Source organism: Numida meleagris, chromosome 3 (assembly GCF_002078875.1).
Source record: "Numida meleagris isolate 19003 breed g44 Domestic line chromosome 3, NumMel1.0, whole genome shotgun sequence".
NCBI classification, from domain to species: domain Eukaryota; kingdom Metazoa; phylum Chordata; class Aves; order Galliformes; family Numididae; genus Numida; species Numida meleagris.
Window position 1 is genome coordinate 59,951,221 of NC_034411.1, and position 13,516 is coordinate 59,964,736.

A 13,516-nucleotide genomic window follows, 5' to 3' on the forward strand; every position below is an offset into this window, starting at 1 on the left:
ATCCATGCAATACAGGCACCATTACTTCTTTAAGTCAGTCAGGGGTATGTGGTATAGGAGTCAGCCCCTTGGTCATATTGACACAATTTCCCCTGACATCTTAAACTGTTTATTTGCAGTCCAACTGCAATCAGACTCATACTGGGATTTCACTCTGCCAGCATCTTAGCCTTTTAGATGAGGTACTTTCAATTTTACTGCCATCATCCCTCTTTGTTGATCCCAACCTAATAGATAGCAGGAGTTTTCTCAATCCATTGGAGAAGATCCTCAGACAGTGTGAACTGCCACAGACTTCTGATCTGCCCAGCATCTACAATTTCATAGTATGTAATCTGATCTCACTTGGCCATTTCCATGTATTTCTTTTGAAGCACATACTTATGACAGTACTTAAATAATACTAAGATCAATAGAATCCCATGGAAAACAATGCTACTGCTGATATTCTTTAAATGATTCTTTTATTGTTTTCCTGGATATAAACTATAAAATATAATGTTAAACCAACATTTATATGATGGTGTCAACAGCATTCAAAATGTTTTTCATGTTAAGTTTCTGTCTGAAGTTTAATCAGGTATCCACATGTCATGCTAGACAAGACCTTACATCCCCGTCATCTGGAGAAAAATGAAAGAAAAATTCAAACAGGAAACATGTCTTGATGGTGATTATACATGAATAGAGTTTCTTGGGACCTGAGGGAAATAAAACAAAACTTTTTTGCTGCTGGTAGCTCTGAGTATATTGCTTTAGATCAGTGAATGTGGGCAATTTACACGCGCGGCGTGCCACATATTGGCATGAAAATATTTGTCAGAAATTGATGAATGAAATGAGAATAATAATGAAGAAAAATGATAGTACACATACCCTCCAGAGAGGAAAATAAACAATGGAAGTGTTTGGTAAATAAATCCCTGCAGAACTCTTAGAAATGACTTACTGATTAATTGAATCAATCCATCAACCTTTTGTGATGGCATCAATTTATAGTTACTTCAATATTGTTCTTCCATAGCTGCTGCTTTAAGTGCCTCTAAAATGTAGTATTTGATATAATACATCTATATGGAGCTATCATAAGTTAATTGGATACTCTAGTGAGATATAATTGGCTAATTTTTTTATCCTATTTTCATATGCATGAGCTTAAAGTAGCCACATAACCTTATGGTTTCTTTCTTTCTTTCTTTTTTTTTTTTCCCTGCCCTGTTATTTTTCCTAAAGTTGTTTGGCACTATTTTTTTTAATCAAATCTTAACTGCTGAGTGGGACTCTGAGATCATTGGGTTAATTGGGTTACTATTTTACTTTGTTCCTTTTTTTATTTTCAATTGAAATGATCTCATTTATTTTATTTAATATACAAGCTTTTTGCAGAAGGGACTGTCCTGTTTACTGTGTTCATACAATGCATCATGCTCATACATGGGAATATAAGTATAAGGAAATGTAATTTTTATATAGAGAAAATTAACACTCTGCACTGAGTCCTCTGAGAGGAAGGATAGGAAAAGCTAAAAGTAGAAAAGAGGAGACACTGTGTATGTGGTTTTGTTTCTCCATCGTGAAATGTACTCAGATAATATTTATGTATGTATACTGCTGAGAGAAATGAGCCAACATTTAGCACAAATGCACATGGATGCATGAATACTGAGAATCTCATGTAAGTCAGTGTAATTGCACACACTTATATGTTCTCCTAGGAACAAAGATTTCCTTTCTGAACACCTGCATGCACAGAAACCAGCCATCCAAATATTTGCAACAGGAAAAAAAATCTGAGACAAATTCGAAGAGACTGAAATGCTAGTCTGATTCAGTCAAAGTGTTCAGAAACACATTTTCTATGAATCTGCTTCTAGTTCACCTGTATCTTTTCTAACTCCAGGTATTTATGACTCTCTGCACTAACTGAACTATAACTTCAGCAAGTGCAATTGCACATTTGAAAATGTTTCTTACTAAGGCCAGTTGAATCTCATGGCATCTGTAACACTGTCAATCTTTATAGCTGTATAATGTGTCTCACTGTATCTTGGGCCTTCGGAGAATATATGTAACCTTTATGCTTCTCGTTCTTCCACTTTTGTACATATCCTCAATGACACCATCCTCCATTATTGTCATCACTGTCATCATGAGGAGAGTTTGAAACAATGGATATGACAAAGAGCAGTACATACTTTGAGGAGGGAATTTGTAGATGTATTCAGGCAGAGCAGGAGTAAGAAAGGGTCAAGATGGTGACAAGGAAAAAAAGAAAGGAATATTATCAGGTAAGGGTGACTCAGAAATGTATGGCAGTACAGGAGACCATCGAAGAGTATAAATTGAATATAAACACACTTTTTCATGTTTAGCTCCATACAACTTGCCAGCAGGATGAAGACAAGGCTGGGGAAGTAAATAGGTAAGAGATGATAGCAAAGATCCTCTTCTGCTGGTGAATGTGGAAAGTCTTGCCTTTGTCAGGGTGATTTCATTTTGAGACAGAGATGGCCCCAAGCAATTTTTTGAATTTTCAGGTTTCACGGTCTACCAAAATACTTAATCCCAAGGCTTTTGGAAGTTTGGAACTGTCTTCTACTCAAGAGAGAACATAAAAAAATGTGCTTTAATTATACTTAAAGGAAAAACTACTGATGTCAACAGAATTTGGAAGCACCTTGTAAAAGACATTATCTGTCTCGGTTTCTGAGATAAAGGAAGAGAGCATTTTGAGAGACCTCTTTTGTATCTGTGGAGGAAGATGCATAACAAATGCATGCATGACACTACTTAAAGCGCCACATTCGGTACAATATCCTTCCCTCTCTCCCACCAGTTATGTAAAGGTCACAGATCCAGCTGACTGCAACAGTTTCTCCTGGAAGTCTGAACACAGGCACTTGTCAGGACACAAAACCAAACAGAGCCAATTCCTCTGATCCATGGGAGATGAAGTGCGATAGTCAATACAAGAAGGAAACTTTTTTCATTGACTCATTCGGTGTTGTGCCACCTCTTTATGAGAATGAGCAACTGTAGTCTAAAGGGCAGTTTCTTCTATATATGGTAATTACATTTATTATTGCACTTAGCTTGGAGCGGATTGATTAGCCTGACAACTGATCTGCATCATTCTCCAAGGAACAGTGGACACAATACCTTCTGCAATACTCCTACCTATTGGTTCTTTAACAAAATCTCATTTGCCTTTAGTGGTTGTCTCCAATCCAAGTGCACTATAAAGAAGCCAGATTTACATTAGCTAGAAAACAAAATCAGAAAGCTTATCAGTTTGATCTCATGTGTTGAAGAGACTCCTCAGAGTAAATAAGAAAGTAAAAGAAAGAAATAAAATGAAAAATATATATATATATATAGCCTATTTGTGGGGCTTTCTGCCTTTGGTTGGAAATTCAGATTTGGATTTGGATGAGATTTACTCAGAGACATCCTCTGAATAATTGCATTCAAAAGAAAACCGAGAACTGGAAATAAAAGTATTAAAAGCTGGAAGGCCTCATGCTGTATTTAGTTTTGTTTTGCCTGCTATCAGTGTACTCAAATACAAGGTGAGAGTGCAAATGGCTAAAACCTTCAGAGACTGAGTTAACAGCACTCCTATCTGGAGACAAGCAGGAATCAGTAGACATTGCACCAGCCTTTTTCAAAATGCTGTATGGCTCCCGACTTTTGCAATCAGTACTTAAACTGAGCAAGTAGAGCACAACCATTTTCTCCTTACCTGACTGAAAAGTATCACTTTCACTAAAATTACAGCATAACAAATTCCTACAGGCAACAATTAACTCTCTTACTAAACAATAGTATGAAGAGAACACAATCACGTATCTTGAAATGTGTATGGTCCTGCTCCACCTTTATTAAAGCGCCTTAGGCAAGCTGTCAATATATGACAGCTCTGTAAAGGCATTGCCTAAGACAGGATTTCTTCATTTCAGTGTAGGGACAACGAATAGCATATAAAGGAAAATGAATGCAGTGGAAATATTAATGTTACATAGCTCCCTCTTAACAAGTATTACTTCTGCTGTATGTATGTACACTGTTGGCAACGGTAAACTTATCATATGCTTAAAATTCCCAATGAGTGGGCAAAAAAAGATGCTTTTTAAGGGAAGAGTCTATTGCAGTCAGCCTTGTAAAAGAAACCTTTTAGTGTCAGTGATAATGAAAATTCTTGCTACCTATGACTGTGTTAAAATGGTGTCCTGACCTGGCAATTTCTATTCAGAGTTGTCACATCCATGCACTGCACAGATCAGGACTGTCATCATGTAAATGTAATAGGATTCTTTATCCTGCATTGTTACTCAGCTGGGAACAGTAATTCTAAGTTTCCTGTAAGTTGTGAATAGCAGCAAGGGGCCATGAATAGCTTGGAAACCTATATTTTTTCCATTTATTATTTTAAATGCAAATTACACTAGTAAGTCAAAAAAATCACTTTTGTTAAAAATACATTCAGAATTAACAAATGCCAAAAAGAAAAGAAAAAAAAAAGACACATTTGGATTGTATCTCTTGTGTTTTGAATATTTAAGTTTATAACAAAAGCCCAGCCTAGAAAAATAACATTCTTTACTGGATTTGAGGAGGATACAGTTGTACAAATCAAAAATGTTATCCAGATATTCTCACCTTACTGTGCTCTAAACTGCTTCCAGAAGAGATCTGTCCACTAATCATTTAGTTTAGTAGTCAACAGTCCTAATTTCCTTTTAATGGTGGTGCTCAAACTGCAACTTAAGCAAGGTCATGAATATAAACTTCATACAGGCATATATTTATATATATATGTAATCCACGTGTGAGTGTGTGTGTATCTACTCTATATGTAATATATGAATAAACAATTATCATTGTAATACGTAATCATTAAATGTGCTTCCTATTTCCTAAGCACTCTACAAACATAAACAATTCAAACCTCACACAAAATATGTGAGGCAGATATTATTCCCTTTATATAGACGGGAAGACTAAGACAGAGAAATTAAGGCCATTTGTTTTTCTAAATTAAAATTAGGCCTAAAAACTATTTGTAGATGCTTCATTAAATTTTCTGATTTCTAAAATTGCTAACTACCTGTAGTTGCCATTCTGTGGGAAATCACTGAAAGGTATGAAAAATTACCTGCTCAAAATTGGATCATCAGTTAAGTGCCTAAACTGGTTTCTTTCCATATTAAGAAAATGATTTTTATAGAAACATGATTTTGATTAACTGCTATACAGGGAAAGCTAAAATACCCTGTTACGACATTTTCATTCCATTTAAACCTCTACATTGTGTTTAACATTATACATCTTCTACATTAAATATTACATAAAACTTTCAAAAATTTTCAGCTTATGGGAAATTTCAGCCTGAAACTTGGAAGTTGCATGATTTCCCAGGGACTGGAAAGCAGCTCGACCCAGAATGAGCTCAGAATTTTAGGTACCCAAGTCTGAAAAATTGAACTTGAGATCCAAAACAGCATCAAATGCTCTACTGGATCAGGCCTAAGCGACTTGCCTAATTCATGCAGGAAATAATGAACAGGACCTGGAGCCCCTGGCCCCATGCACCAGACACTCTCTGGATTATGTAGCCCCTCTCAATAGTTATACATGTGTATTATATATTCATACACACACACACACTCTTACATAAATATATATATATCTCACTGAATAAATGTAAGTATAGCTCCTGAACGTGTCTGACCCTTATCTTCACTGGTGAATGCCTGTTCCTCAGTCATTGTCCAGAGTGGTGGTTTGTGACAATTTACATCCATGCAGACACGCAAAGGACGTTGGTTTGTATAGGGATGGATGCGTGGAGTTTGTGCATGGGCTGTGAGAGCTCAGAAGCCACGTGGGCACCAGGGTTTGGTGAACAAGGAAAAGGCAGTCACTTGAGGGCAGCATGAGCACTTCCAAGCACTGACCTTCCCCTTCACCCTCAAAACCTACGTGGCCACCACAGGTGTGGTAGATGTGTGTATTTGCCTGTGCAGGGTCTGAGCAAAGAAACAATGACAATCCAAGATCCTGAAAAGCCTGAGTAAAATATTGGTTTCTCCTAATGAAAGCCACCTAAGTGCTTGAAAATACAGATCAGATTTAGAACAAAACATATGTTCCTAGGAGTTCAGAGTATGTCATATACACATTGACCTACTAGCAAAATTCCCAAAGGCATCTTGTTGCCAACTACGTAACAGCACAGTTTTTTTTCAGCCACAATAATACAGGAAGATAAAATACACATTCTAACACACAACAGATCCCCCAAATATACCACAAAAAGGTCTCCAATATGTCTTCAACTTATCTAGTCCCTTCCCTCCCTCCCCAACCAAAAACAAAAAATAAAATATATAGATCCCTTATGGTGTGATTAGAAAAAAAAGCTCACTTACAGAGAATTTTCAGTTGAAATCAGATATAAAAGAGTAAACATAGCTAGTACATATTCAGTTGGCCTTTGTTGATAGAAATCTGCAGATGTCTCTGTAGTTAGTAAAAGACATTTAGAGATAGCTATAAAAGCACCTAAAGTGCGATAAACAAAAACAGCGGGATTAAGAAGCACTGTTTATGCTGCTTATTTTCAGTAGGTTCAATCATTAGTTTATGTTACCCCTTTCCCCACCCTGACCACCAAAAAGATCTTATTTCTTTTTTTTTCTTTTCTTTTTTTTTAGTCATTATAAACGGTTTGTTTCTTGACCACTGTGGAGCCTCAAAAGTAAAGCACTTTCTGACAGCTGGCAGTTTTCTACTTGGTCACTCTGGAGCCATGGAGCAACAGAGCCTTATTCCCTGACATGAAAACAAAACAAAACAAAGAAAACCACTGACTTAGAAATCGTTCAGAATTAATGGCAGCGTGTTGAGCCTAAAGGACGTTACTTCGGAAAGCTTGCACTGAGTTTCTCTGATGTGCAGTCCAGTTAGGTTAAGGCAAGTATGAACTGTACAGCCTTCAGGGCAAACAACGTGCTGTCTATTGACTTCTGTTGCAAGGTCATCCTGGTATTCTTAGCCTTGTGTTGACTACAGAGACTGAATGCGGCCAGGAGTGCGGAGGGGGCTCCAAAAGCACTGAATTGGCTTGGTTCATGTCTTAATCCAGATGGGCCCCACTGGAGGTGGCTGCGGTCCAGAGGAGCCAGAGGGAAGCACCAGCGCCTCTGCTCTGGCCCTGTGGTGCTGGGAAGCAGGAAGGAGGTCTGGGGCATCTCCCTTAGTACCTGTTAGAAAGAGAGGCTGAATGTGTCTGTTGTGTTTTGTCTCACTGTTCAATCAGCCTTTTTTATTTTTAGCACAAAAACTGGATTTTTTTTGCTCTTTGAAGAACCAGAGGGCAATCCCAAAACATTTTCTTTGACAGGTCCTCCAGCCCACCTTGAGCAGTCTCCATTTTCACTTTGACCTAGGAGAAAGACAGGGAAACAAAGATGCATAAAATCCATCAGAAACATACCTGATTACTGCCCTGCAGCTCTGGTGCCCTTTTGCAAGCAAGTGTAAGCCACCAACCAGTAACAGCTCAGTTGCACATAGGTGGGAGAGGACAGAAAGGAAAAGGTGTTTGCTCAGGCGATCACTTGGTTTCCTTTGGAACACCATCAGAGAAATCAGCACAGGTTTAGTAAACTATTTAAAAATATACATCAAGCAGGAGTAATTAATTATAGTCAGCCACTGTCAACCTAGACTACTGTGCTTAAACCCAAGCTTTCACAATCTGAGGCAGACAAGATGCTGCTGGTTGCTAAGCAAGGCTTTGCTTGTATTGTTGGGAAGGTTCAGCCTCTACTGCCATACCACCAACATCTGCCTCTGATGTTGTGGGCCAACATAATAAAACAGGACGCACCTCTTTCAGAGCAGCCCTGATGTGTGTGTGTGTATATACATGCATATACGTAGGGGTTTGTGTGCACATAATTGTGTTTCTACGTATACATAGTAAGCATGTATGTGTGTATATATTATATATATATATACATATATATATAATGCAAGACTTCTCAGACTTCACAGAATACAAGGAAAGCAAGCTTCACTTCAGGGCTAAGCTGCTTTTGAGCAATTTCTCCAGCGCATTAGGAATCAGCATCAGACATGCATGTTTTTTTTTTGCTTCACTTCTTCTTTTCATGAACAAACAAGTTTATTGTGAAGAAAGGAAAGAAAAATCTCTCTCCCTCCTCCCTACTGTGATCATGCAGTGCAGTCCTGTTCCACAATCATAACTGTGTTTTTTCATTTACAGCAGAATCAGTGCATACAGTGTTTAGTCACCATCTGCGGTCACCTCCCAAGAGCAGAATTCTCTCTTGACAATTGATTTCCATCATCTTATTGTGTTCTCGTCCCATTGTCTGGAGATGAGCACTGGCATCTCCAGCACAGAATGCTGGGAAGCCTGCTTTTTAGGACATCAGCTGTGGCCACACTGCATGGAGATACATGAGCAGCGGTTCTGTCCCGTTAAAATGCATATTCGTTTTGAAGGGACTGTATAGGCTTCTTGGCTTGCACAGCATAGAGCACACTGTTGGCACTTGAATAATAAAAAAGCCATTTATAGCAGGTAGATAATAGTCACAATAAGAATCCTCCCCCGAAACACCACTATTTTATTTTAAACAGAATAAATTAATTTTTTTTTAAAAGAGCTGATTTAAATTAAACACGAAATTGCAAGAGTTGATAAGGACAGTTCTGATTGCAATTCAAAGCCTAAAATGTAGAGAAAAGAAACAAAGTGAGTCTGAATCTAATAATACTAGGCAATTTATGGAAACAATAGTCATAGATAGTCACCTCAATTCGCTATCAATGGATAATGCTTCCTTTTTTTGTAAATCAAGATATTTTTTTCCCTATTTGATTCATTTATGATAGTTTTGTATAACTGACGAAACTCTATATGAACGTAGTGTGCATGTGTAAACTGAGTTGGAATGTTCTTATTGGTAGAGCTTGATTGAAATAGCAAAAGTATTAATTCTTTGGTTAGAGAACTACTGACTGAATAGAAATGTTAAAAAGAAGAGCCTGAATAAATAATTGTAACTATTTAATTGCACATGTAGGTTTGTGTAGGTTCAGTATAAATTCCAAATTAACAAAATGAAGTGCTAACTGTAGCACAACAGGAGAAAGCTCTGGTTGCAAAACAGTGTGTCTTAACAGTTAGCAATTACTAAACACAGCATTCCTTCTGGATAATAATTAAACTGTGCATGTGTAAAACACTTCAAATTGATTTAAATCACTTGGATGTAAATCAGTATGGCTTGAATTGAGACAAAAGTTTGTGTTGATGGAATTCTGTCATCGCAAACTGCTAAATCAATTCATGTCTGCAAGCAGTATGGGGATGACAACTGACAGCCACCACACAACTTTATATACCTTTGTATTGTTTCTGCATATTAAATGATTCAGTAAATAATGGGGGATGTTTTTCTACTTATTACTGAACTACATACGAAAATTTGCATTTTTTCAAAACCTCTATAATCGTTATGAGATGATATTGTTTTGGTGAGTCCTTCAAAGCTGAGGTCATTTGTTCTCTTTCACTTCTATCACATGCCTGACATGCTAGCCAATAAGTACTGCTATATATGGATTAAAAGAAAGAAGTGTTACTGTGCTTCTGACAGTAGCCAGAATATGTAAAATAAACCATCTATCTCCTATTTCTCTTCACTAGCTGCACTCACTGTGAGCCTGAATAGTAAAGCACATAAAGGAGGCAATAAGTTGTCTTTACATTTTCTTGGCCTCTTGCAGGAATTGAGATGGTATTTAATATATTCTTCACTGTCTGTGAATTCAATGATCTTTTCTAGCAGTTGATAAAATCATGGAAATTGCCATACGTATATAACTATATGGACACATATGGGTATAACTGTATCCTGAATGGATACGGTTATATCCTTATGCCTCCATGCGAGTATGGAAGTGGCCTCCGTAAAGCAGATGGTCTTTTCTATTCTGTCCTCTGCTTTTCTATGTCAAATTATTCTCATTATACTCATTCCCAAGGAATGCTGAGCACTGTAAAGTGCAGGTGACTTCAACTAGAGAGTAAAGTCTTTTACATTTTTTTCTTCTCCTTGAGTTCTACAGAGATTAATGCTAATATTCTTTGGTGGTCAAGATCTGTGAGGATCCTTAAGGAACCAAATCCTTCCCCCCAACAAATAATACTTTAAAACATCTTTCTATAGCCTGCTGTTATCATATCAGTTTGTTTTGACTTCCAGTATATATTATTGCTGTAAATAGTGCTACAAGCAGATCAAACGACGGCTTGATTAATTTGACATTCAAATTTGTCACTCAACTGCCTAATGGCCTGCCTACATTTATAGAGCAACTGCAGTGCAAATACATATGCATGCATTCCTAGTGTGCCTCAGCTGTAAACAACAGAAAGGTATTACTAAATGCTGTACTGTAGCAATTCTAGAGGACCTTGTCAAATACCATATAGTCAGAGGGAAACATGAACTGTCTTTGTTTGACTGCTGCTGGGACATGGCAATACTTTTGTGGGATGATTGGACAAAATGTCAACTTATGTACTGATTTCTGTCTCTCAGTTAAGACACCAAAATCACCTGCACTCCAGCAAGAATGCAGATTGAAATAAGGCCGAACATAGTTTACCTGGATTCATCATATATCTCTGTCTCAGCTACAAGTGTAAAAATATCATCTTCTTTTTTTCAGTGGGTCTAGCTTTCTTTCCTGTCAGTATCAAGATGCTCAGTAAATGTTATCTGCTGTTCTGGAAGAAACACTGAGAGCATAAAGAGAATGGGATAATATCTTAGCTAGAGGGCTCCATATGTTGATGCAAGCTATGGTATACTGAGAAAGAAATAGGATTAGAATTGTTCTAAGCACCTACGAGCCACACATAATACTAGGAAGGAAATAACATTTTCTAAATGCGCAGCACTGCGCCAAAAGTGCAGGTGAAAAATCTTCACTTGAGCACAGACAGATGGAAAGCTGAAGTTAAGATGGCATTGGAGATACGTACTATTGTAATTTGAGATTATTAAAAAGCTCCTAGCAAAGCTCCCAAAGGGCCCAATCCTAAGCACTACTGCAGAATTGATTGTACCACTGATAAAGGAATAAATGCCAGTTCCATGCATAAAGCTACTAAACCACCAGTGGACTTACTTTCACTAATCACAAGAAATGAAACTATATTCAAGGCTGTATGGAGTGTGTGTTGGTATAGATACTCTTTTCCTGTGTTCAGGATTTTTTCCTCAAAAGAAATGGTCAAACAAATAACAAAGGAAAAAGTTAAATGCTACTCCCTTGTGAGCTGTTGCTTGCTATATTTTTGTCACATTGGATGGTGATGGTAAATAAAACAGAATTCAAAAGTCTGCAACAGTGAGGTACAATTTATCTAGGCAGTCAGGGCTGTTTTGAATTGCAGTGAGCATCCAGAAATATTTGGATATTATTATTTCTGGCCTGGTCTATGGCTGAGTATAAGTTCCACTGTGAATGCACTCCAGTTGTGTCTGTCTGCTGAGATTTATGTATTTGGCTGCACTTCTAGGCAGGATGGAATTCTCACTCTCACTGGATAAATAAAATACCGGTTTCTATTCAATCCATTTTTAAAAACAATATGCTGCTATTTTTTCTTTCATTATTATTATTTAATGTAGAGACTGGAAATGAGGTACAGACGTGCTTCAGTGAACAGATATCTGTATTAGTAAAGACTAACACTGAATGCGTCCACTTTTTGGCATCCAAGTTTTGTCAGCTGACTAGTTCCTATTAAATGAAATTCTTACTGCCTTGGAGTGGAATCTGCACGAAGGGAAATATGGTAAAATCAGGTACGAGCTCAGTGTTATTTAAACAACTGTGACACTTTGTATCCTGCATAAGAAATCATTATCATGCAACAGAAGAGTAATGCTGATGCTTAAGTGTAGCTTGAATTCAGTTAATCAAAAAGGCTTCTGCCTATTCTGAATTTTTAAGTGATGTCATCTTTCACTTTAATGATCCTTTAATATCAGCCTGCCACTGCAGAACATCTTAGAAGTTGAGTACTTACATATACATGGGCTGTAGCTGTAAATGAGATGTCTTCTGTGGGCCTTGATAGCCATAAGAGTCAAATCCACCTATGAAATCAACTGAAAAAGAAGCAAATTGCTTTCATTAGAAACATCTTTTCAGAATTGATAGGCATTATCATTCAAGAGCCACCCAGCACAGATTATTTTTGAAGGACCCCCTAATAATCTGTTAAAATGAGAACAGCTAATTGTGGTGATGCATAAAAAGGGTGAAAAAAATAAAAGGAAAAAGGCAAAGCTCCTTCTTTATCTTTTAAATGAAAATAAATTTTAAATCACAGAAAGACAATAAGTGATGTATAAAAGTAATCTGTCTGTCAGGAAGAGCCACACATCACTCTTTTTCATGTAGGCCACCTGACTGGAGTACAAAGCAACATGCTATTCAGACATTACAAATGCTGCAAACCATTTATTTGTTAGTGTGAATACATTGCTTCTGACTGTGATTACTGTCTGTCTCGCTGACATACTGTGGTTTAGTGATGTAGAGGAGAAAGCACATTGATCTGACTCTGAGACACAGAAGTTTCTCTGATTCCCTCCTTTGACATTTGGGTTGCGATGCACAGAGGGTTGGAACAATTTATCTGAGCTTCAGAGATGAGACTCCACAGATCTAAGGGAAGCAGCATTCCTCTCGAGGCACTGGAGGTCTGTAGGAAGGTTGCAGGGTGGGTGTTTTTTATTAATTCACACCACTTGCAGTTCCCAATGGTCTTCTCATGTTTATTTTAAACAATTTCCAGGGCAACTCAATCTCATCTGACTCTGAAACCCCTGTTTCTCTTATTTAACACTCTTTTTACACAGGTAAAAGCACACTCTTTGCTTCTTTTGCACCAGGAGATATGACTGTTGGCTTATGGGGTTTATTTGTGGGTACCTCTTGTTCACGAAATAGTGTCTCTCACATACCAGAGGTGAAATTAACTTTACTTTGAAAGAAAAGGGAGAAAGAGTCCAGATATAGAAGTGCATTCTTCATAAGTCTGTACAGTGTTACTGACAGACTGGCTTTGTGTACATTAAAACATAACAACAACAAAAAATTAATAAAATATTTTGATAGAAGATGCCTTATTGCTGATATAAACACAGTAACATTCCCACAAAAATCACAAAACTTAGATTTATAACCTTTGGTTTGAGAACTTTCACACTGGTTCATGTCCTTACAACTTGCATTTATGAGTCATTCTTTTATTAAGATACCCTTCAATATCTACCACAGTTAGCAATACCTTCACATGCACTCAAAGTGTTACAATATCATGTTCTTGTAATCCTCCGTTCACCATTTAGCTTGCAAGCAAAAAGCCACCAACACTCTACGTTGGACCACCACC

General features: G+C 37.4%; 1 protein-coding gene across 1 annotated transcript in view; it reads right to left on the minus strand.

Annotated features, from left to right (window-relative positions):
* NKAIN2 (sodium/potassium transporting ATPase interacting 2) overlaps window positions 452–13,516 on the minus strand; it is a 550,041-nt gene continuing 536,976 nt past the window's right edge. The window contains exons 6-7 of the mRNA XM_021392140.1: window positions 12,143–12,224; window positions 452–7,447 (exon numbers count right to left, since the gene is read on the minus strand). Of these exons, the coding sequence (XP_021247815.1) occupies window positions 7,438–7,447; window positions 12,143–12,224 (92 nt within the window). The 3' untranslated portion in view covers window positions 452–7,437. The remainder of the gene's footprint in view (window positions 7,448–12,142; window positions 12,225–13,516) is intronic.